Below are 26,506 nucleotides of genomic sequence, written 5' to 3' on the forward strand. Positions count from 1 at the left end.
TAGCTTTTGTATCACTCCTCTCTGAAGGAGGATCTCGTTGAAAGAAAAACAACCATGGACGCCGGTCCTAAAGCATGTCTTTTCGAAAGCACTAACTGACTATTTTCGAAAATAATTTTGGACATTCTGCACGCAGAAACCGCAGAATAATTATGATAGCATTGGACGGAATTATTTAGAAATGACTCAATCTTGAGTGCCTGCCATCTGAAAAATGGTTTTGAGCTTTTCTGGTAAAATCACTGCTCTTTGCAAAAATAATAACACGCATACGCATAAATGACTTATTATGAAATGAAAAAAAATATTCACGAATTGAGTATTGTCTCCATTTAATGATACAGCAATATAAACTCAGGGTCAGGCTGTGGATCTCCTGAGACAATTTCCATTAACAAAAAGCCTCTCATGGTGAAGATCGTGTTTCACAAGGGATGGCCTATTTTCTTTGAAAAAGTGAGCTTTGGTTACTTTGCGATCATTGTAATGGCATTGCTTACACCAAAAACTTGGCGATTTTTACAAACATGACTGATAATCTTGTCGATTTACTATTACTCAATCTTTTTGGAGATTTTAAGACAACTTTCCTCAGGTACGATAGCAGGAGAGTGAAAAAACACTGCAAGCTTGTGTTTCTGCAGCCTGGCCTGTCTCCGTCTAATCACAGTGGAATGTGGCCGCCTCTGCGCCTCCTGCTTTGTGTAAGGAATCAAAGGGAAAATGGATGGCCTTGCATTAGTACATCACCCATGGCTAACAAAATGATGAGACCGATTTGGCTGTATGTCATATCTTTCACTTCACTGCTTTCCCATTTCAGTTTATGTAATGGCTACAAATTATGGCCACAAACCCTGGAAACACTGTCTAGGGAGGCGATCTCAAAAAGTAACTGTTATAATTGCTTGTGTGCCCTCCAAGTAGGAAAAAAAAAATAACCTAAACCGTTAAAATATCTTGTCGAGGCTCTGAAAAGCTGGCGGATGAGAATGCGACCACAGGGAAAACAAAGAGCAGCTTTGAGGATCGCATTCGGAGGGTAACTGAACAAAGCATGCAGTCCTCTTCATATACACGCTTGCATCAGGCTAAAACAAAACGCGTCTTTCTTTCTTTTTTTAATGGCAATCTATAACAGAAAAAAAGAGAACATGTCCATTAGTGTATGTTGTTGGCCTACAGCTGCCATGAAAATGGTTCTCACTGCATTGGTGGTAATTTGGCCCTGGTTGCAAACCTCCTGAAGCATTATCACTCAGAAGAAACAAAAGAGCGGGACATGCGGGGCTCTCTCAGCTCCCATCCGGCCGCAGCATTTAAAGACGTGTTCATCTCTAAAGTCAGATAGACCTTTTGTTTAAGCCCTGCCAGACAAAGGTCTCCTCTTCTTGCCTAGTTTTAATACACATGGAGGGAGGGGGGTAAAGTGTGGCGAGGGAGACTCTCAGAAATAATTACCTCCATAAGATCCCATCTCCTCTCTGAGAGCCACGACAAAATGGAGAAGCAACCCAAGGATGCAAAAAAGCCCTTTATGCATCAAGCAGCCCATCAGGCATTTTTCAGGCCAAGCTACAAGCCAGGGAAATGTGTCCCACTCCACACGCACACAATTATAGTGCTTTCTTCTTTTGTCTTTTATTAAAGAGGACTAAAATACAAGCAAATGCATACAAATGCATCGTCGCTGTTATTTAACCTTTTTATCACAAATATCAGTGTGTTAAATATTTATATAGAAATATCACAGAATATAAGGCAATAGAGAGTCATGCAATAGATAAAATATTAATACAAACATCTTATTTAAGCTATCGATTTGGCTTTATGAGAAAAGCACCAGCTGTAGTTATTCCAGAACGGAAATAATCAACATAAATATCATTTAGAAGTTAATAAACAATTCTAACAAGAAGTATTCTTATCGCACATCTGCATAAAATATGACTTTGCATGGGCAACATACACTCCGCGGATCAGATCACTGTGATTTACAAATGAGGGGCGCCACTTCAAAAACATGCTTAACCACACAACCCCACTGCCTTTCCAAATTCTCAGCTTCACGATGTTTACCTTGTGTAAATGATGAGCCTTCTGGGTCCCGAGCGCAGGGAATTACAGTCGCCCTGGGAGACTTGGCAGTCTGATTCTCAGGGAGGATGGGCTCATATAGTCTCTTTAGGAGGCTATATTGCTGTTAGTGCACTGCGAAAGCTCTGCCATACTTGGTCTCGTTTGGCTAATTTAGCGCGTTGGGCCCATAGAGGTCGGATTCATTATCACGCACCACAGCAATCGTGCTGCTAAGACCGGAATATACGACTTCTTGTCTTCTTGATGTACCTAGTGCAAGTCTAAACTGTGGGCAGGGCCATGTCTTAAAGCTTTGCGTTTATCAACAAAAATAACGCTGGCAAATTTTTGCAGCGCAAACCCTTTTCGGCATACTTTTGTAGTCTAATTAAACAATAAGCAGTCGGATATATGGCCCTCATGCTACAGCATGGCTGTAGTTTGCTGAGTGTGGCTTTTGGCACTAATGCATTTCTCCTTTATTTAACCACTGTAAGCGCCACAAAATCTCCCCTTAATTATGTCTTAAAAATGGCATCAAAATTGTTTAACGAAATCCATTCACATGTACATGAAGTCAATGGCATTCTAACCTTTATTCCCAAATGGTTTTATAATTATTTGGTGCGTTTCCACAGAGTTGCTTTTAAAAGAAAGATACAGGTCAGCAGTTAAATAAATCTCTTTTTTTTCTTCTCTCCCTCTCTTCATGAAACTGACTAATGACCAGAAAATGCTAAACTAAGGAGTTATACCCACGAAAACCTACCGGCCCCCTTTAACATAGAGCTGTAATTCAGCGAGGGCTGAAATGTTGCTTACTCCAGGACCTTTTCTCTGGAGCAGAGACACAAATTATTACCATCACATACTCACAGGCACCCGGCCCGGTCCTGAGAACGCAGTGGGCAGTGTCACAGGGAGGGCAGACTCCCCCCGACCCTGCCAATTCATCCTCCCCTCCCTCCTGCGCTGGCATTTGGATAACTTTTTATATATTTATTTACCGCTTATACTTTCCAGTTGGAACAATTAACAAAAATAAGCTGTGATTTATCTGGTGCCAGTGATCCATTTCCTTAAACTTGCCAGTGTTGGGCCTGTTTGAAAGCACTTCAAACATTAGGATTACGGGGTTAAACTACCTGAATAATCTTTTTCCTACTAAGATCTGGAGCTATAAAAAAAAGTTAAACGCCACCCTCTAACCCTCCCTACTCACTACACTCGAGGCTCTAACCTATTAAAGCTAGTTACTCTTCAACTGAACCAAGCATAGTTGTGTATAATCAAAACATTAGCTGTTCTAGAGTCCACCTAGAGCACCAAAAAACAACGACAACTGGGTTATCTTTTCCGTAATGTACTCTGTCTGCAGTCCGCCCACTCAGTCTGATGCTAGAACAAGTGAAAAACGTATGGTCATTACACGACAAGTATAAATTCTGAATGAGTCTGTTAGTTTATACACATTAGCGCCATTCTGAAGGACTGGGGTAAATATAAAAGGCATGAGCTATAGCTGGAAACACTAGGGAAGAAAAGGTGACACTTGGGCATAACATTTGAATTTGAAAATTCTGTAAAGATATACACATGATATGGTGTTTACTAGAGGCTCATTAAAGAAAGCTGTTAAAAAATGATGCAGTCTGTGGGATACAAAAGATTGTTTCTGGTACTTAAAGCACACATAATGCTAATAAGACATAAGGTTAGAGAAGGGAGGCTATGTATGTGTGTGTGTGTGTCTGTGTGTGTGCAACAGAGGTAGGCTGTCTTTCTAAAAGCAAAATAATGATTTATCTAACTGGTCCTTTAGTGCACCCAGACTCTGAAGCACCTTTGATCCAGATATAATTAATGCCAAATGTAAAACACACTCGTTTATTTCCAATATGGGTAGTTTTGGAGCTGGAGTTTCACATATGGTTCTCCGTTTAATCCCATCTGGTTCTGGAGTTCATATATAAACAGGACACTTTGGGGAACAGAGATTAATTCAGCTTTGGAATGCCATTGAAAACGTGTAAGTCGTTTCCCTCGGCCAGGTCAGGCAAAGCAAAAACAAGTTAAGCGTTCATTTGGTCGTGCGGCATTAGCGTGGGCATTATTATATAATGGACCCTGACTCACTCTTATGTTTTAAATTACAGGTCCCTCTCAAATAAAACTATTAATCTTTTTTTCCTCCTCTTTTTTTTTTTTTTTTTTTGGTGTGCGTCTCTGAATGTTTTACAGTCCTGTTACACTTATTAGCTTCTGGCAGCTCCAAAACTTTTAAATGAAAGCCAAATTGCTTTGGTCATGAGAAAGGAAATTAAAGCTCACTCCAGGGGGAAGAATTTCACTGTGAGATCCTCCCAAGGTAGAGTTTCATAACCTTCTGCATGCCTGCTAAAGATGTCACTGCGTACAGGGCCGAGTGTGGTACTGATATAAAAAGACGGTCCGTAATGGGAACAACATGTTCATTTTAGGGAGATTAGGCACCTGGCATGTTTTACATCGGGAGAAGAGGTGCTCCAGGTTTGGGTTTGAGGGAGGAGGAATGCGGTATGGGAGTGGGCTAAATGGTGCACTCACCCAATTCGTTTGAAGGGCAGTCCTTGACGAAGAAAATATCGGCGAGGTTGTCTTCATCCGGAGAAAGGCCCTGCTGGTGCAGCTGCAGCTTGCGGAGACCTTCGGTCTGCTGGTGCTTGACCGAGCGGAGGTGCTGCAGGAGGTTCAGTTTGGCTCGGCTGGAGTAGTCACACAAGGCGCAGTAGTAGTAGCAGGACTCTGAGTTACACGCACTCTCTTGTTTTTGCAAGTGCTGCAGGAGGGGAGGAGGTGCGAGCACAGAGAGAGAGAGAGAGAGAGAGAGAGAGAGAAAAGGGGAAAAAGTCATTAGGGGCTATACGCTTCACATTAAATTACAGCCGTCGTTTGTTTCACAGGCTGAGACAGCACCTACATGAAACAGATACTTCCTTTCCACCGTAATAATCTCCCGACATGAAATGCATTCCTTCCAGCTTTGTCCCAAACATAAATACTGATAACAAAGAGAGATTGTCAAAGCCGAGTGCTTTAGAGGGGCTGCCCGATGAGGAAAGACAGACGAGGGAGAGCGAGCGAGGTGAAGAGGGGGAGACGAGCCAACGTGTCTCCGCCTGGCATCACGTAATCTGGGACATACGAGTAATTTACCGCGACAAAAAGTCCAGCTTAACTTAAGTCTGGACTGTGCAACTTTAGAAAGGGATAAGGGGATGATAGAAGATGGGATCTGGTGGGAGTAATTTACTATCTGTGCAGTGATAAAGATAAGAAAACAAATCTACCAGGGCCTTGCTATAAAACTACCACAGGTCTGCAGGATCATTCGGTAGGAGAGGGGCACCTCGGCTTCCATTCCGCTAATAACAGCCTATGGAGGGTTGTGAAACAGTTTAAACTTAACTGACACACACACACACACACACACACACACATTCAGGTTTTATGTAGTCTAAATATTCACATGCAGCTTTGTGTGTGTATAGAGAGGCGTATGAAGGCCTGTGGCGCATTAGCAGAGGAGAGTGGAAGCTAAACCCCCACGTGGCCTCTTTCTCTCTCTCTCTTCTCCGCTGACACAAAAACCCGTTACTCAGACCCCACTCTATGTGTGTGTGTGTGTGTGTGTGTGTGTGTGTGTGTGTGTGTGTGTGAATCTAACAGTGGTTTTAGTGCAACCATGTTGCTGATGTTTTGAAGGCTTTTTCTAAAAAAAAATTAACTTTTTAAACTTCAGCTGTAAATATTAGATTTTTGAGTGAAGTTTAATTCATTCATGAATCAGTTCAAATGGTAAATCAATTCAAAACAACAATGTGTTTGCCTCATCACTCCTTACTCACAAATCCTTACAGAATTTTGCCATTTTACATGCTTCAGAAAAATTATAATATTATATCTCTATATTTTTTCTATTTATTAAATATAAATATTACATTATATATATATACTGAATACACAGACATTTAATAAAAATGAAAGAAAATCAAGATGATCAATTTAGAGTAATAATATATTTTTTTTTTATCTATAATACTCAGCTCTAATGTGCACACAGACAAAAGTGTATTAAACTTTTCCTAAAGCTTAAGAGGAAATCCTGGCTACTTTCTCATGCTAATTCCAGCAGTATTTACAGCTATTAAACTGCCCCTAAACGCTTTATTTCTCTTGCCATTCCGGCTTCCAGTGGGTCAACTGGTGCGAAAAAGGTGAACAGCCTCCTTCCTCCTCTGCCTCTAACAAAACCCAAACTGGATTGGTCTTTTTAGGGACAAGCACGCACACACGCACTGAGCTGGTGGGGCTTCCTAAGCTTGTTAATTCTGACAAGAGACTCCAAGCGGAGGCTAGACACAGAAGGAGAGAGAAAGTATTTAAAACAGTGCTTTGTAGGCGAAATCCAAACTGTCCAGCTTTGCATATTGTTCTATTCAGCTCTAATGTGTTTCAAACAGCAGGGCTCCCGCATTCAGCCCTGCCTGACAATTATGCACTTTAATTTGGGCTAAAGTTTAGCATTAAAATTGTGCAGTAGTGCACCATGCAAGGCCATAGTAGGCTTCCCCTCCACCTAACACACATACAAAGCCCTCAATCCAACAAACAGTCCCTACTCCCTCCCCATTCCCCAGGCAAGCCAAGCATATCAAGTGTGCCTACATTACTCCCAGACTAATGAACAATGTGTAAAAACAAAAAGCCGAGTGAGGCCTCCATTATCTGATCTTCCGCTAAAACACAAAACCGTCCCTCTCCGAGGCTGAAGGAAGTACCGGTGTGCCTGCAGGTGTGAGCCAGCTAAAAGAAAACCCTTTTGACAAAACAGATTCTTGGACTGTCAGGGATTAGAGTCATGGCACCAGTAGTAACACACATCTTTTCTTTCATAAACTCGGCAGAATTTTCTCACGATTCTGCAGGGCCGCGCTCCGTAAGGGGCTCTCTGTGGCCATTGAAACGTCTTAAGCTTTAATTAAGTTGAAGTTGTCAGAGGAAAGCCTTTTTGGCACAGATTCAGGGTCATTAATTACAGCTATCTTTGTTTCTTTCCAAAGGGAAGCCCTTCGAAGACATGTGGGGCTACTTGTATGAACTGCCTCCCTGTAAACAGACTCGAACCTGGCTGAACTGGCATTTAAACCACTTGAAGGGTCCTGCCACTTTAGGATAACCGCTACACGTTATGGTTCAGACCTCTTCTGTCTGTAAATTAAGAGGAGAATGTGCTTAATCTTTCTCGACTCTCCCAAAAACCAAAATGAGATCAATCTCATTCCTAATTGAGAACCAGATGTCTAAGGAACCCTTGCATCATAAATTAATCTAAGGTAGTCGTACCGTTAGTGGAAAAAAAAAATCACGAAATTCCATTTAGACTCAAGATGGTTTCTGGGAAAAACAGCAATATAATTTGTTTTCTCTGCATGATGACTAAACCTCATTAGGATGAATAACTATCGCTAATAAACAAGCATTTGCTCAAGGGCTATTGGCTAGCTATTGTCGCATTCATATCCTCATATTGCATTTATGCGCATCTCATCCTGAGTTGTAGCCCCTTTTAGAAGCCTCCATTACTATTTTCATACTAATATGAAATAGATTTGTGTTGTGTTTGTGAACAAGTCTTAAATTAGTCTGAATCATAATCGCAGCTGTGCATCCATTTTTATGGTCCTAATAAAAAACAATGCAAGCAGACATGTCTAACGTTTAAAGGCCGAAAGAGTGCATAACTCTAGAAAATATTAATTTATTCACTATCAGCATTCCTGCTTTGTTTGCTCAAGACCTATATTGAAATCGAGTATTTTTCTTCCTTCTTTTATAGACCCCTGTGGCACTGGTGCAAGCTGTTCAGAGACTTGAGCCTGGGGTTTCTGATTTATGAGGTTTAAGCTTACCATTTTTAGTACTGCCAGACTCACAAAGCAGTTATATACTACCTGCAAAGTTCAAAATGTTTGTGGCATCCCGTAGCAGATTCTGCCCACCGAAAAGTCAGGATGCTGCTAGCAAAGAAAAGAAGCCCTATTTATTACTAAAATAAATAAATAAATAAGAATAAGACTCCAGTTTCTCTCACCTGAACTTGGTTTTGCAGAAAGCTGGAGGATAAATTGCGCAGTGATTCTGTCAAGTGCTAAGAAAATCTCTGAAACTGCTCCAAGTGCTGTTGTTGTGGGTGGCAAAGAGGCCATCTATGACAATATAGCGGAGCGCTCTTGCCTTTGATGGGTAATTGTTCTAGATTAGCATTTGGCAAACAACCAAGAGTCTAAAACCCCATGGGGTCCAATCATTTTAGCTAACTTGTCGTCCCTGGGTGCCCTTTGGCATGCCAAAGAGCACATCCAGTCGACCGGGATCGTGGGCAAGGGGGTCTAAGGAGGAACACCCACCCCTCACTCTCTCTGGGCTCTCAGGACCTAATCAGGCATAAGTTGGGTGACTCTAAAGCAAAGACGCCATCGTACTGTGCTGCCAAAACAATGCAAATCAAAGCACCAGGGACTCCCCATCACCTGTCAACCTAGGCCCCAATTCCCAGGGAGCGTGTTTTTTCCCTAACCTGACGCGACTTATTTATTTATACTGACTTCAATGATTACAAAACACCTCTCGTTGCCTTCTCCTCTGCCCGTCTGCTGTTGGCAGTAGGAGACTGGTTTCATTTGTACTGCCTGCAGTGACAAAACAGACTCATTAGTGGCATTCAGAATAAGGATAAGGGCTGTTTGAGACTGGATGTTTATTCGCTCCGTTCTGCTAGGATGACAAGACTCCTTCAGACAAAAAAGGAAAATACGAAGGGTTAAAAAATTTGTTTCTAAACGAAAACAAATTAGGGCATTCAAATGTTTGGTTTTTAGGTCATTAGTGGGGGAAAAAAATCCAACAAAAAGAAAACAATGCAATAATAAGGTTCTTGAGCATTTTTAATAAATCCTTTTTTTTTTCTGTTTCTTCCCACCTTTTTTTTTTTCAAATACTTGTTTTTATGCTTTCGAAGAGGCACCGGTTTCCGGTCTGACTCTGGGGACCCCGAGAACGAAACAAAAGAAAATAAACAAAAGCTTGTTTTGTTCCTCAAAGCATTTTAAACACATTCCAGCCTTACTTGGAGGCCAGCCAGGTATACGATTCCATCAATGCTGACACCGTCCAAACACATGTTACCAGTAACCACTATTGAGCCTGGAGACATAAATGTAATGTTATATCATGGGTACCGCAGGAGTTGGCAACCTGAGCGAAATTCTTGTGCGAGAGGTATGCCCCCTACATTCCATTCAGAGATTGTGCACAAGGCCACCGTCTTTTCCGCTACAGGCACGAAACGAGCAAAAAAAACATCTCTTTTTAACTTTCCCTCTCCCCTACCTCAACAAAACCAAAGGAATGCATCAAAGAGCCCCAAATTACCTCCCCTATTTATTTTTTTCCTCCGAATCCGTCTGGTTCATCATATGTAATTATGGCTTAGGACATTCTGCCAGTGCATGGCTGTATGGTTTGCTGCTTAGGTCATATAATAATAATAATCATCCTTGCAAATGGATGCCAAGTTAAATAAGTGAATTAGCACAATGTGTCTTTCAGCAGCACACTCTCGTCTGAGGTGGCTTGTGGAGACGCAGTAAAGAGAGCGGGACACACCCCCGGGGTCCCTCCAAAACGACTAAAACCCACAACTGCTGCAGCGTCCATCCACAGCCTCTCATTTACTGTAATCGCGCTCAGACCGGCAGGACCGGTCTGAGGTGACATACGCCCCATTTTCCCAAGGACACTGGTTCTGTGGAGCTACAACGCACTGTGGATATTGCCGTTCGCAATGAGGCCTTCAATATGTCAATGCAGTCTGCACTATGACTTTGGAACAGTTCATGTAAATGTTGGCCAGCCAAGCATGGTCTAAACAGAAATCCACCAAAAACACATAAATCTACGAATTGACAGCCGGTTTGCGGAAAGTCTTAAGAGAACTTCTGTGTGTTTCTTTGGAAATATTGCTTTTTCTCTCATGTATATTTACATTCACATTAATCATGTCGAAGTCTGAGTGTGTGTGTTTTACCAGCATTTTAATATGTGGATTGATCCGCAACGTAATATTTCATTGATCGCTGTAAGCGCCAATTCCTGTCGAATCACTATTAAAGCAAACAGTGCACAAGTCTTTGGGAACCAATCATTCCATGGCTTCATACGTTTCTCGCCGAACGGTAAACAGATGAAGAGGGAAACGTGGAGAAAAATATTTCCATGTGGTGCTAATGTTGTTGATCTGGCATATATCATTGGGCCTGCAATAATGTTCTTATGACAGAAGGAAATGAACGAAAACTTAAGACACTACAGGGTTCATGCAATGGTATTCCAAATTCACATGCTCTTCCCACTGGTCCACTGGACTCTCTGACTCTGTTGAAGGTCATATTTTAAAGGAGCCTACTGTAATGAAGATCTTTGCTTATCTAAATATCACATAAAAGATAGAAAAACACAGAGGTGCCTAGACAATATTTTTGGAAACCTTTTGAACTGTGATTTTTTGGAGCATAATAGGCATGTTTAAATGTTAAAACAAACATTTTGAACGTTTTCAACCGTTTGTTGTCTATGTAGACAGGATTAAACATTTATAATGCCCTAAATGCTGTCTAGGTAGTTTAGGAAACAAAGCCAGAAACCCTGTTGATGACACCCAGTTGTTGCTGATTGGTAACCAGATAAATTAACCTCGTCTATATAATAGAATCACTGGACTTAAACATGAAGCAGCAGTATTTGAAAATTCCATTTGCATATCACCTCTCACCTCTGTAGTTGATATGGAAGATTAAGAACTAGTCCTTAATCTTCACTCCTCTAATCCTTCCCACCACTAAGACAGACACGAGTGTTCGTCTACTCCTCAAATTGCCTTAAAAGAAAGCAAACTCCCTATGAAAATGGAGGTGTATTTATATTATGGTGATTTAAAATCTGTCGCCTGGACACTTCTCTCCCATTAAATCCACTGACCTTACCATTACCCTTAAAAGCTTTGCCTGTCTCCATCAGAAGGTGAAAAAGACCAGAGGCTCCACCATCATCTTCATGCCACACTATCACAAAAAAATTGGTTTTCTGCAATTGAGCATAGTAGCAAGTCTAAAATCAGGTTCTCAAGACGTTTGAGACAATAATAATAATAATAACAAGAACAACAATAATAATACCGGTAATAATAATAATTATAATTATATAACACATTTAATAATTAATGGATAATCTTGAATCAAATAATTGATATGGTTTTATATATTTATACATTGCATTCATTTATATAAAAAGTAAATGCTGGTCAAATGTCAAATGTATAAAACCATTGAATTATTTGAAAATAAAGAAAAATGTGTCATGTTTTACGTAAAACTGTGCCAGTGGCTCAGCTAATACTGATAGTAAGCTTTGCCTTCAAACACAGAAAATACTATTACAAAAAATGTTGAAACGTTTTAACTACATTGAAATATTCTGAGTATTAAACCGTTTCAAGGTTGTTTGAAAATTATGAATAATGCACAGCAGAATAAAAAAAATATATATATATATATATTGCAGATCTTGTATCATACCATCCCCTCACATCTCAGCACATGTTTTAATGCAAACAAAGAGTTATGAGCTCATAGTCTCAGGTGGGAAGCACAGGAAAGGATGATCCATGCGTGTGACCCTCAGCCAGTACAGTACGAGACTGTGGCATTCCGACTAATTATGATGCATGGTATACGGGCTGAAATCTTTCCTTTAAAAAGAGCCCATGCAACGATGAGACAATCTCCCACCTTGTGAATCTGATAAGAGCGGAATGAGCCCCGACTCACCGCTGCGTGCTTTCCCTATTCATACTTTTAAACATTAAACCCTTTCATGTTCCATCTGCCTTCTCCCCTTCCACAACAACATAGAGGAGGGTCCCTGATTTGCATCCTATTATAAGAGGGAGGGGAAGAGGGAGGGAGGAAGAGAGCAGAGGGATCATGGAGAGGAGCTTGTTTAAAGAGCCCTGCCTCTTGCTTTGCTGCTCTCACTCCTCAATGGGAGCACTTCTTAGCCAAACGCTTTGCATATTGCCTACGAAGATCTTCAAGAGTCGAGCCTGTAGGGGTGAACGCTTTTAACCTGTGCTGTATCAAAAGAGTCTAAGTAAATAACACCTTACCCACCCACTAACCCACACATCAAGAGCCGGCGGGGATATATTAAGAATGTTAAATACATACAGACAAATATAAATGTTCTAGTCCTTCTAATGCATATAAACACATCAATTCAAACTGCGGTATTGTAAGTCGATACAACTGATAGAGCTAATGTCTCAACCACAGTTTATGCAGTTACAACCCATAAAAGGAAAGCCATTGTTTTTTCGCTGAAAAGCCCTAGCCATAGCTTGCATTCCACGGTCCACTCGACATACCACTGGCCACTTTGAAGATTACTGAAATGTTTTCCTTTGTTCTCCGGAGAATAACAAAAACTAGGCAGCCTTCTTTTCAAATACATTGCATCTTTGGGTGAACCATTAGGCTTGGTGACATTCAGTAAAGCATGATATCAAGGGGAGACCTAAGGTGAGCATTCGAATGTTGGAAAAATTGTAATTATAGTTCACTGCATTAAACAAAAAGGCCATCTGGATCTCACGGAAATGCTTTTAACAATTATAAAAATGATAATTCAATGGGTTAATTTAACTAAATGTGGAAAAAATCATGGGTGTAATCCCAAACAAGTGAGGGGGACTTCTATCAGATCTATTTCAAAGCATTAAGGATTACTAGTAGCAGTCTAATCCTGCTGAACCTAAGGGGAGGTAAATCGTATTGTGTTGGAAATCCTGGCCAGGAAAGAACAGGAGGTTAAATGAGTTCTTTGCTCTGTAATCGAATATCACACTCTACTTATCTATTCAGTGAGCACCTAATGTTTAAAATCAATTACTTGAGGAATGCTTTCTTGCATTCAGGTCTGTTAATGTGAGCAAAAACTGCCACCCATGACTGCTGCTCTGTCTTCACTCGGGCATCCGTTCTGGGCCTGGCTCTTATTAAACGACACACGTCAATATTGATCTTAATTCCAATCTTTTCTGCAAACTCTCTCTCTGTCTTTGCCATTAATTGTGGACCGACCTAATAATCTTTGGGATGACTCTTCTTTTTTTAAACATGCAGCCTTGCGTGTAGCTACTTAAAATAACTGGGAGAATAAAGGTTAACACTGAAAGAAAAATCTCAGCTGAGTTACAGGGGAGACCTCAGGGGAACGTGTGACGTTCAGGCATACATTTATTGTTCAATAATGCTTTCCAGACAAAGTCATATGTTTGCTCTCCGTCTGTGTCTGGAGAGTTAAAACAAAGCTAATTACCTTCAGCCAGCTATTTCACCAAGAATATCATATTATTGCAATTCAAGTCCTTCCACGGCTGGCCTTATCAGAGAACTGTGAGTCATCCTTTGTTAAGCTGGGCCCAAATCCCATGAGAAATGGAGGGGTGGAGAGGGGAGTGAAAAAGAGAGAAAAAAAAAGAAAAAGAAAAAAAAATGAGGAAAAGAAAAGAAAGGGGTAAAAATGACAAACTCCTGCCACTCTTTGTTCCTGGGAGTGCCACGCTCCCCTTCAGGGCTCGGTAAGTCTTATTTCCCCTGCTATGGTTCCCATACCTGTCAGACTCAATAGCCTTCACAGTGCCTGCACAGAGACAAATGGGCTGACCTGGCCGGCCTCTCTGACCCAGGGCCAACAGGAAGATCACATCTGGTTATTAATATCAGAGCATCCTCATATGGCGGCCCCCCACCCATCTCACAAGATAGAAAGAAAAGAAAACAGCAAACCAGGAAATAACCAAACAGAGAGGGGTGTCGGGGGCACCACACTTTATCACAATGCTTTAAGTTGTCCGTCAGCAAACGTTAGTCCTGTGGGGCCGGTGTGGAGATGACCATCTGCTTATGAGCGGGGAGGGCATGATGGGAGAAATACCTATTAATATCTATGAGGATTAATGACAGCAGGGCCTAGCTGAAGCCTGGGCTTTGTGTTTGCACCCACACTCGTCTGTCTGTATGCTTTAATTATACCCCCTCCCCCTCGCGCCCTCCCCTGAAAGATTCCCATTGTAATCCGCGTGCAGGTGAAAGACGAGAGCGTCTGAATAATCTGGCCTCGCTGTTGGGTCAGAGCGGGAGGCAGAGAGAGTGCTGACATACTTTTATGCCTGCAGAGAGTAAGTGGATAAACGGACGCGTTTGTGAGCCAGTGGTTTTGTTTGCATTCGGAAAGTAAAGCGCAGGCTTGCATAAGGTCGTTTGGACCTGTTCAAAAAGTCCTATGCCACTGTGGGGACCAGCTCTTATTGGCAAACAGCTGAGACTGGGCCACATCCGCTTTTCTTTTTTGGCCATTCTCTCTCATCTCCTCCCAGGTTTGAATGCTTTCTAAGAGGTAGTGTCTAATTTTACAGATAACATGAGAATAAATGCAACAAACACAGTTAAACCAACCAAATCTATTGAAAACAACATATTTTGATGCACTTCAGGGTGGTTATAAGCAATAGTTCACCCAAACTTTTTACGGAAAAAAGCACACTTCTTTAGCACAAAAGAAGATATTTTGAAGGTATTTTTTGAAGGATGTTGTTTTCAAAAGTCATTGGGGTCCAATGCAATTTACTTTCATTATATGGACAAAAACAGTTAATACATTATTCAAAATATTTCAATAAGTCAGTCATACAGGTTTGAAAGGATACGAGAATGAATAATTGTCAAATTTAAAAAATGCCCCAAAATAAAATACAATGTGTATTTTCAAGGGACAACAACAATGATGATGATGATGCTATATGAAGGGTCATGCAAAATAGATCCTCCTCGTTCTTCTATAGCACAATGGCTTTTTATGCAAATACCCTCAACTCAATCTCCTGTCCATTTTACCATCAGATCGGGGGAAATGACAGACAATAATTTGAGCTGCATATATATGGGGCATTTGATTTTCAAATGAGAAGGAGTGAGGCTGACCTTCAGTAATGAATGTGCTGTAATATAATGTGCCCATCAACCGGCAGCCATCTTGGTATAGAAAGATAGAGGAAAAGAGTGAGAGGAAAAAAAGGGGAAAATGAGGAGGAAATACTGACCTTCTGGATGAGAATAAAAGGGGAAAAACATAAAAAAGGGTTGGGAAAAGTCTTTTGATAAATCTGAAATTCCAGTCTCCTCACTCTCGCATTCTCTCCTCCTCCCTCTTTTCTCTGCTCCCCTCTTTTAATTTCCCCTCTCATTTCCCTGCCCCGACCAATGGTGTTGCCATCCGTATCATGGATAATGAGATGGGCTATCTGCCTCTCCCTGGGGACAAGGCCACGGAAAGCCAGTCACTGCAGCTCCATCTCCCCGCCTGCCTCCGCCAGAAAGAGGCGCATTATGTGTGCTACGGCCCCTGTGGCTCAAAACGGGGAGAAAGGAGACAAGGAAGAAAAAAAAAAGAGGAGGAAAATACAAATATGGAAATGGTGCCTTGCACTCCAGACAGACAAAAAATTCTGCTTGACTGATGACGGATGCTCTGGGAGGGGGGTGGCTGCTGTAATTAAGTAGTCCATAGCCCCTGACGCGCAACTGGGGGATACACGCTGGACATCCTTATGTGCTGCACACAAACCTCCAGAGAGGAGAAGTACAGAGAGAGAAGGGAATGCAAACAGAGGGGGAGGAAAAATGAGAGTCAGAGTGGGAGATAGAAGAGAAGAGCACAGCGAGGACCACCTGGTGAACAGGTGTGGGTCGTATATGCCTTTCCCCCCCGCTTCCAACATACTGACCATGAACATTCTTGGCTTCAAATGACCCAAGTGCCCAGCACAAATCAGCTCTTTGGAGCAACACACATTTCTCACCGTTTCTTAATCAAGCGTTACACCGCCTTTGAAAGGCCTTGACAGATTTACACTCGACTACATCTGCGTTTATTTGAGTGCTTATTAACGAAAATTGTATAACGATAATATATCATTACTGTAGGCTAAAGCAAAACACTAACAGGTCAAGAATATGTAGGCTATTGTATTTATTTTAATAGCTTAATTACGTCATAATAGTAAAAAAAAAAAAAATCCAAGGCTGTTTTAGGTGTGGGCTTGGGAGCTTTAAAACCACCTATGAGAAGCCGTAGTCTTTCACAAAAAGGAAACATTGCACTGCTAATGTAATTTAGGTCTTTTTTTAATGTCTGGAAAATCTGAACTCTACTTTAAAAAAGAAAAGAAAAAAAATTGTAGGTACAAAGCTGCAATAAAAATACTGAATATGCTTTTTGTTTGTATCCTCAATCATTTTGGGCCATAATGATACTTTATGTTCCGGGGCTCATATGGAAAGGTCATCAATACTTTGTTCTTTAGTGCACTACCCTTTCACCTTTGAACATAAAAGACGAGGTGTTTTTCTAGTCAAATAAAGAGACCTCTTTTTCTTTTTTCCCAACATTTACTACCAAATATACAAGAGCGAAACGGTCCGGTTTCTGCCAAAAGCATTAGAATCCGCATCTGTAGAACAGATTTCCCTCTCTCTGGGTAAAGGTGGGGGCGCGAGGAGATGAGAGAGCCAGAGCGAACCCCCTCACCCCCTCTGTGTCAAATGGACACCCTTCTCTCTCCATCAAAATTCAGCCCCCATCACCTGTTCTAATATTTCTTAAAATGTGAGCCAATAAAACTCAAACGAGTAGAAATCCATTTGAGTGTTAATATTTTTTTCACCTCAGTAAGTATTTAAACTTTTAATAAAAACTATACGAACTACAGCTTACATTAGATTATATGTCTCTCTCTGTTAGACTGCATCACTCATTTCAAAGCTTCAAAAGGAAAAACACAACTGTTGTTCTGGTTTAGGACTAAACCCAAAAGATAGGGACCATTTTAATTCTACATATTCTGCATAGCCCTGTGCTGTTCTAGAAAAGAAAGTGTAAGTGTTAGTGCCTACATTTTTTTTCAAAAATCAGGTAAACTCTAATTAGATATTTCAGAATGAAAGCAAACAATCATGTCAATAATCAGGCAGTGACCCAACTACACATGCACGTGAAGAAACAAATCTACTGCGAGACTTACTAAGATCATAGCTAAGCTATGCCTTTCTCTTCTTCTAATCTCCAATCTATTTGTCTTTCGATGTGATCCCAAATGCTCTCTGTTGCCATGGAGCCTTTTTATTTGCTTAGAGAATTAGCCAAACCCCCTGACCCCCCCACCCCTTTCTAAACTGCTGAGGATTTCAAAACATTCCCATGGACTGTGTCTTTAATGCCAGGCCTCCAAATACCACATGCGATTCTTTCAGCCCTTTATTTGCCTCATGCTGACTTCACCCATTGGAGGATTTGCCCTTTGTTGTTTAGTTACTTGCTCTGTATTTCTAACATTGTCTGAATACATTAATAACACGAAGCAGCTCAAAGTCTCATTTCTGTTATAAAAAAAAAAGAGGAAAACCAGACCATTTGTTATTCTCGGAAGGCCTTTTGAGCATTTGGTTCTGACCTAAATCTTTTTCAGGAGGTTCTCGGTGTGAAAGTGACAGTAGTTGTACCTTCCTCTTAAAAAGCCCTTTTTGGATGACCATATGCGTAATTGGGTCAAAGAAATTAATTGTTCGCATTATTGCTATCATCACAAGGCTGCCAATTTCTTATGTAGTCTAGCCATTGTCAGCTGCTAAATTCACTTTTCTAAATATACAGCCCAGTACGGCTTACGAGCACACAAGTCAAAAGTGACTAATGCTGGTCAATAGATCCTCATTAAGTTAATACAGTTTATCCAGAGGAGTCCACTAATGTGTCTGGGATGTGATGCTGGTCTATGATTTCAGGATGTTAGTATTATTGTTTCAGGCAATCACACAAGTCCAGTAAGTCAACACCCAAATGCACTTAAGAACAGGATGAGGCTGCAGTGGCCTCTGTTCAACCCCCACCGCTGTGGATCAGTTATCTGCCTTAGGCCTGGCACAAAGCAGTAAATTATGATCCGCAAATCAAAAAAAGAAGGTACATTAAAACGTGATTTGTACATGTCAAATAACTGGTATAAAGCAGGAAGATCTAAAAAAATCTAATCATGACATTTTCCCTTTCTTATGCATGCATGTGGACAAACACACGGTCACACGTTCAAAATTCGTCAGCTGTTCACATGACGCTGTTATACGCTGGCTGATGGGGCAGCTTTTTACAGAGGTGAAAATTCAGTGAAGTGCTATAGTATTGGCCAACTGTTAAACATATTGATATTTCTGGCATAAATTCAATTAGGTTTGATTTCTGAAATGCATCATGTAAACAAGCTGACTGGCATATTCCTGTCTTTACAGGAAAGAGAGCAGAGGAAACTGGGAAAAGGGTGAGCATGGAAGGCCAAATCAAATTTACAGCTGGACTAATGACATTTGACATCATAAAAAAAACAAGGTGCTAGAAAACAACTGTTCACCTTTTGTGTTCTTTTGACCATGACCACTGAATTAACTGTCCGCCGTCAAGTGCAGTGACAAAATACGTATAATGCAATACAAGTTAAATAAAACAAAGTAAATATTAACCTATGTGACACAGAGAACATACAGAACTAGGACAGTGTGTCATGACACAGTTCAACACAAAGTAAACATAACTGACCTTGTAGACCTTCAGCGCCGCTTCGTGCCTCTGGTTGGTTGCATGCAGTCTCAGCTTCTCCACACTGTTGCTGTAGTAGTCACAGGCATTGCACTTCAGGTGCACGGGGTTGCCGATGGCAATGCACTTGAGACGCCACTGGTTGGCTTTGCCACCTTCCTTGATGTGGGCCACCAGCTGATACTTCTGCATGTGCTTGTCGGTCTTGCAGTGTAGCTGGAAATTGGCCTTGAGCTGCGTGTTGTAGTTGCACAGCTTGCACTGGTAGACGTCTCCCATCACGGCTCTCCACTCCTCTTCCGGAAGCGATCTCTCTGCCGCCACGTGCCCGCTGAGGGCCTCCAGGCTGTCAGAGCTGAATTTGTTGCACACCGCACACTGGAAGAGTTTCAGCAGCGGGTCGTTGATGCAAGGTGACAGCTCCCCAGCAGAGAGGACGGACAGGTCATCACCCATTAGCTGACCACTCACAAGACGCAACTCCGCAGGCAGCTCATTATTTACTGCGGGGAGAGAGAGAGAGAGAGAGAGAGAGAGAGAGAGAGAAGGAGAGAGAGACAGAAGGAGAGAGAGGGAGCAAGAGAGAGAGAGAGAGGGAGAGAGGGAGCAAGAGAGAGAGGGAGAAGGGAAGAGGTGGGGCACAGTCACAGGGAGGAGAGAAAGAGAAAAGGTTTTTTTTTTTTTATTAAATGAAATTTAAAAAAGAGCTGAGAGACTGGTGTAGGGCACCCATACAAAGGGATTTGATAAAATAAAGCCCCAGTAAGGAGTATGGCTTTTATAAAGCCTTAACTATAAAAAGCTATAATAGGATTGAATCAGGATCAATTACAATCATCCCTTTCAAGTTCTAAACTCCCTCATCAGATAGCTTTAATTACTCCTACCAGGCATTCCTGAGTTTGTACTCAGGCACGTTTCTCTCTCTCTCTCTCTCTCTCTTTAAAGACATGAAACTGATCAATATAAAACGAGCCAGCTTCAACGGTAGTCCTAAAAATTTTAATAATAAAAAACAGATCAGCTTACATCTAATTGTAATTTAGTCTTTGATCTCTGCACTTTTAGAAGCAAACTGGATCATTTTCCTTACCCTCAACCCCCTGGAAAAAAGCTTTGAATTTAATAATTACACAAGATCAAGACAAGGTACAAATATAGCATTTTGTCAGACAGAGTGTTTCTGAGTTGCTAGATAAAAGTACTCCGTGGAAACAATATTTCTTGACAGGCTAGTGTATGTGTCAGTCTATACTAAGTATGGAGGTAAAGATCCATGAGATGAATACACAGGCTTACAGAAACAGATTCAGAAATGCTGTGCTTGGTCTTCATCGACAAAGTGAAAGAACAAAAACTGCTACTGCTAGTGTTGTGTGCAATCTGTTCCCTACAGTCCGTGTTAAGATGAGGTTTTTCTGGGTGGAGCAAAGGACTAAGCTTAAAAAAATGAAGAAGCAGATTCTCACATGGCAGTTCAAATCACAGAACAGACTGAGAGCAGGATACAATAATGACAGGAGTAATAAGACCAGAGTCAGTGAAGGAAAGAGAGAACAAAAGAAAGTGAGTGACAAGCATATCCAAGGGAAAACTACTTACCGTGACCAGGAGCCAGAGCTGCGGCAGTGTTAGGGTCAAGCTGGAAGGGGTTGATCATCATCTGTGGGTCTGAAGGGTTATCCAGTTTCATCCCGGTGAGGCCGATGTTCTGGGCCAGGTAGTACTGGTAGAGCTCCGCCTCAGCTGGCGCCAAGCCTAGATGCAGGTTGTGCTGGATCTGCTTCATGTTCTGCTGAAGAAGCATCATGTTGTGCATGTGTTTCTCACTTGTCATATGAATGCGCAAGTTGCGAGCCACGTTGGTCTCATAGTCGCAGACCTCACATCGCCACGTGGGCTTCTGTTTGGGCTTGGAGGGCGAGGGTGTGCCACATCCGCTCAAGCCGGGGTTTGGCACAGGAGCAGGGTGGTTGTAGATGGCTTCCGTTCCTCCGTTCTGCAGCGTCTGCACATTGTTGAGGTGCTTGTCTGACTGCATGTGTATGCTAAGGTTGCCTTTGGTGGTTGTGGAGTAGTTGCACACCTCGCAGCGGAAAGGTTTGTAGCCACAGGTATAGCTCTCGCCCCGGGCTAGTCGAGGATGAGGCTGGCCCGTGCGGCAATAGGCACAAGAGCCTCCAGACTCTGGGTGTTTCTCCTTCATGTGAGCATCCAGGGTCTGCTGGTATTTGTAGTGCCAATTGCATTTGGGGCATTTCAGCGTCTTGCAGGAGTTCCGTGAGTGCATCATAGTCATGTGACCACCAAGTGAACGGGACGAACCTAAGACAGTGTCGCATTTGGGGCATTCAATTCCACTTCCAGGAGAGCCCTCTCCTGGGCCAGGGGTGCCAGGGGTGCTGGGCGTGGCAGCATGCTGGTGCAGTGGGCCTGGGCTCTCGTCGTCTCGTCGCATCAGGTCAAGAGGAAGAGATGGTGGACTGCCATCCCTGCCGCTGTTGGAGTCGCAGCCTCCACTCGTAGAGTCATTGCTGTAGTCCAAGCTGGCAGCAGCTTGCTTTGTCTTCTCTAGGTCATTGGCAAAAGTCACAGAGGAAGTAGTACCCCTTTCACTAAATTTTAGCACACTGGACGAAAAAGGAGAAATGCTTTGGTTTAAGAGAGGGAAATCTTTGCTACTGGTACTATCTCCAAGTTCACAAACACCATCATCGTCGAGCTCGTTTGAATACATGTCTTCGTCCTCCTCAGCATCAGCCAAATCTCTGGGCTCGCATTTGATGGGGAGCTCACCATTCGCATGCAAAGTGCTAACGTCCTTCTGCCGTTCACAGTTGCTCTCCTGATCCCTGCACCCAGCCCCTGGTGACGAGCGCTGGAGAAACGCGGAGCAGACGGGGGACTTGAGCGCCGAGGTGGCCGCAACCCCGAGGTTCAGTTCAGCCTTTGGCATCTGGGCACTCCTGGGCGACTGGTCTGCAGAAGATGCCAAACTGGCACTTCCTTTCAGGAAGGCGAAACCAGCCTGCAGGGAATCACCGTTATCCATGTGAATGGTGTTCCACAGGCTGTGAATGCCTGGATCAGGGCCCATGAAGTTTGCAGTAGAAAAATGTGGTAACACAGAATTGTTTTTTTTTGGTTCCAGAAAGCTTATAAGAGGTTCTTTGTCTTTACCAATGCCCTGTATGATGGCAGAGACATATTTATTACTAAGGAGCTTTTGCTCCTGCTCATTGAGGGTCATCCGATGATCATGCACAGCATGGGTTACAAATGACCTACTATAACCAAAAGACAACTTGCACAAGAAACACATCAGAATAGGTTTCCTTTTCCCATCACTAATGCAACCATCAAATTTAGACAAGTCCACATTGTTTGGAACATCTTTGGACACACAGGAGTTTTTGGCTGCACCATCAATGGTAAGATAGTCTTTATCACTCTTGTGTCGGAGATCGTAGACACGGAAACTGTGCAACACAGGACCATCTCCTGCTAATGCTGAGGTATTTGGGAAAGCCTGATCGGCCATAAATGGTTTCCCGAGGGATGAAGCGATGTGAAAGGTATTGATCACTTGTGGATAAAAGGACATGGGGGCTGTGGCCGACTGCTCAGTCTTGTCCCCAGCAGCAGTTTGGGAGTTTGAAAACAGTGCTGGGGAGAAGAGGCTTTTGACCCCTGACTGGGCATCCTGGCCACCTTCTTTGGAGTCCTCAAGAATAAAAGCTGAGCCATCTGGCTGGTAAACTATCTCTCCTGTCAGGTTCTCTACATCGCTGTCCTCAAGGTCACTGACCTCGCTCTCGTTCTCGTCCTTCAGAAGGGGAAGGCGAGCGTTCGGGCAGTGGTGCTCCATGTATTTTTGTAAACTAGAGAAGGAAGTGGCACATTCGTTGCAGGGGATCTCTTTAGTGGCCACGCCTATCGCATTCTCCACGTTCAATCCTGATGCAGTCTCTCGACGGCTCTCCTCCTTCCTCAGGTTGTCATCCGCAGGGCTGTTTTCCTTGTCAGGCTCCATCCCAGGGACTTTCTCTGGCACCTCATTATCAAGATGTGTCGTCTCACGTAGCTTTGATATCTGCTGCCCATTTTCCTGCCTTGAGAGAGAAGGGGAGTCACAAGTTTCCATGGTAATCGCTACATGGGGATCTCATTTCATCCAGCCTGTCAGGGACCTGTATAAATAAAAAAAACAAAAGAGAGCAAAGGCATATTAGAATGTGTATAATGATGGCGTACCTGATCTTCAGCAAGTGCTGTCCTTGATAATACAGAGAACATTCCTGCTCTGCAATTACTCGTGTATTAGCTCAAAAATGAGCAGCAGAGATCTATCTAGAAAAAAAGCTCTATATAATTAAAAAAATGCACAGACACACACTTAGCAGATTTTAGCAAAAGTTATCGAGATATTTCAATAGTAATAAAAAAGGTTTAAGTATGAGACTTTTTCAATAACCAGCGCAGCACTCCCCTTAAAATCAATCCACTCCCACACAAAAGTTTCTGTGAAAAAGCCCCCTTTATCACTGCAACATAATTACAATAAGCAAAGAAAAGGGGGATGAACCACCACATTCAAATCATGACCACTTTGGCAGAGAGAGGCGGTATCTCTTTGGTTCCTATGTTATTCAGTAAATCAGCTTACTCCAAATCTTCCCTCAGAGAGATCCCCCAGCAGGTATCTAACAAGCCCTGAGTAAGCAGCCATCCAAATTCTAACCCACGCTTTTGCCTCTCTGACAATCACCCCAAACTCAAATTAATATTTACCACACCCAGTCCAGTCACCCCGGGAGGGCCGTCTCGCAATTTCTTTTCACTTTTTTGTTTTTCATTTTTCATCCTTGGCAGCTCACAAAAACCCAAGCACATAAAGCACACCATTTGAAATACCATTGTGATGTTATCTATCCTGGATGGCTGCCCATCTCCCAACTGTCACTGCCTCAATCAGGGTCTCTCCTGGCTTTCACAAATCATACGTGCACCTTGCTGATGAAAACCCTTCAATCATTTTTTTTTTTCTTGGACCACAGACAATTTATTCTCAAGGCTCGCAATGCAGATTCAAAGACTTGGACTCGGCACATAAGTTTGGACGCTGAATGGAGTTGGATCCAAAGAGTATGTGCCTACCATGCCCAGGCTCTGCGAATGAGGCCCGGAGAGCGAAGAGAAACCCAGCTGCTCCAAATTTTCAGGGTGATATCAGTGTGTGCAGAAGAGGTAGAGATTTGTGGTGAAAGCCAACAATGACAGGCTTGCAACTGCTGTGCTTTCAATTAAAATGAAATACACTCAAGACAGTCTAAGAATTTTAAAACGGCAGCACTGTCTCCTGTGCCAGGCTTTATTTTCTAATCATTCTCAAAAATATAGGAAATCTGATAATAGCTTAATAAACATGAGGCAATTTGGAAAAGCACTTTTTTTTCAAATGGGAATGAGGCTGAAAGATGATGCAAAATAAAACAACAATTACAGCCATGCCATCTCCACCTAAGCTGTGTGAAGATATTTTCTTTATTTTTATTTTATTTTATTTTTTGTAGATACCAATTTTGATACAAAGCAATTTGGGGATTAATTTATAACATGCCTTGGCTAAATATGTTGAGGATATAATATGAATATTGCCTCCAGAATTTAAATATTTTTTACTATTTAAATCAAGTATAGGCTAATCTCATCAGCTACCACAAGGAAACACAGAAATAAAAAATAATGCAGATAAGCTATCACATTAATTAAATGAACATTAAATTGTATAATAAATAAGACGGTGAGGGTGATCTGCACAATGCACTGCTGTGAAAATAAAGACCTGAGATTGCTCCCAAATGCCCTGAGAGCAAAACTGCGCAGCAATTAGTGCAAAATTAGCACCTATTAAAATTAGCTTCACACAAGAAAAGAAAAAGGTGTGTCTATGTATGTGTGCAGTGGGGGTCATTTATGTAAGCCGAGAGGAATACGTCTCCAAAAACACACGTTTGGCAGGGAAGAGAGGGCTAGATTACAGTGTTCTCCTGTGATAATTTCTGCATCTCCCGGTGTAAGATCACAGAGCCAGCAGCTGTGCCTCCAGGGCCTGTGGGCGCTGGGTGAGTGTGTGAGCCGCACACAACATTCCAGCGACGTTAACAAAACCCACTGCACATCATAAAACAAGCAACCTTCACAAAACACACACTCTCCCTCATGTGTCTACCTTGTCAGAGGCTGCCTGTGATTTGTTTCTGTTGAATTCAGACTTTAAAAGGTATCAAATACAATATGGAAGCTGTAATTACACACCTGGTTTCCTCATTCTCTTTTTTCTTTCTTTCAGCTGGCAGAAAAACAGAATTTATGCAGAGATTTTGTGTGCAACTATGTGTGTTTGTTGCTTTCCTTCCAATCCGTAGCACACAACATCGCTTAATGTGGGTCCAGACATAAAACGCGCAGTTTGAGATGAATTATGCATATCTTGACACTTGAAGTGCTGAGAGAGATGCATCCTCTGGATTTGCCTGTGTCTCTACATTTTTGGCTATGCATGTGAATCATTACATGGCTATGAATTATAAAGCGAGGCACAAAAGAGCTAAACAGCTCAGAGCTGCGCTTGTTTTGATACAAAGCAAGTATCCGGGGATGCTGAGAGCACCTCTAGCTTTCATATTGATATTTTGCATCAGAAGACGTTTCATTGACAATCCGCCTGGTAACTTAAGTGTGCCCATCAATTTGTTCTCACAATAAATAAATAAATAAATAAAACACTGTTTGCTACAGCAAGTTACTGAATTATCCAGACGTTCTCAATTGCTCAATATGCCTGACAAGAACGACTTTAAAAGAATCATATGCAGGCATCTTTCTTCAAACCAGCTACAGAAAAGAAAATCTCAATAGTTAACACACTCTCTTTTCCATCCAAAAGACAGAAAGTAGTCTTAAGTACGTACTTTGCTATTAAAAGGGGCTCTGTGTTCTTTTTGACTGCTTTTCCCCGTTAACACCTTTTTCTATACACTGTTCTACAATTCCTCCAACGTGTTGTAACTTAACTGTGAAACTATTTTTCTCTCGTCTTGCTTTCCCTCCCTTCTATTCGGTCTAAAAAGCAAAGGCTACAAAAAGAAAAAAGAAAAAAAACAAATACTAAGCTCTTTTTCTTGGAACCAAAAGAGCGCTCTCTCAAAACAATAAGGACAGATCTCGTTGCATGGAAATGGCTCCCGTTCCCATTAGAAGAAAAAGATGGCAAACAGTGTTTCTACCTCTGTTTTTTTAATTAAGACTGTCTCAGCTTCTTTCTCTGTGCTCTGTGGAGACGCTGCCTGTGAAGTGATTAAAAAGAGTGTGATCTGATCAAGAGACAGGAATAATGGAGTAGGAATGCTAGGTTTACCCGAGTGCTAAGACTCCCCTGATCCAACCCACCCGCCTCCCAAAGAAAAAGGATTTCACTCACCCTTTCTTCCCTAAATAGTTTTTCAGGTCATCCTTTTTCTCTCTTTTTTTGGAGTCGTAGACAAACGTTAAACGTTAGCGTGCACATGTGTGTCGTGCGTTACTCAAGTGGAACTGCAGTACGAGTGTGAAAGAAAAAAAC

General features: G+C 42.0%; 1 protein-coding gene and 1 long non-coding RNA gene across 3 annotated transcripts in view; one reads left to right on the plus strand and one right to left on the minus strand.

Moving 5' to 3' along the window:
* LOC309509781 overlaps positions 1-26,506 on the plus strand; it is a 667,378-nt gene that overhangs the window by 469,223 nt on the left and 171,649 nt on the right. The gene's annotated exons all lie outside the window — the stretch shown is intronic.
* zfhx4 (zinc finger homeobox 4) overlaps positions 1-26,506 on the minus strand; it is a 73,364-nt gene that overhangs the window by 33,640 nt on the left and 13,218 nt on the right. For both annotated transcript variants that reach the window (XM_082184573.1, XM_082184572.1), the window contains exons 2-4: positions 20,485-23,072; positions 18,883-19,385; positions 4,666-4,897 (exon numbers count right to left, since the gene is read on the minus strand). In XM_082184573.1, the coding sequence (XP_082040699.1) occupies positions 4,666-4,897; positions 18,883-19,385; positions 20,485-23,026 (3,277 nt within the window). In that variant the 5' untranslated portion in view covers positions 23,027-23,072. The remainder of the gene's footprint in view (positions 1-4,665; positions 4,898-18,882; positions 19,386-20,484; positions 23,073-26,506) is intronic.

The sequence above is a fragment of the Leuciscus leuciscus genome, assembly GCF_965113295.1.
Source record: "Leuciscus leuciscus genome assembly, chromosome: 11".
Classification (NCBI taxonomy): Eukaryota; Metazoa; Chordata; class Actinopteri; order Cypriniformes; family Leuciscidae; genus Leuciscus; species Leuciscus leuciscus.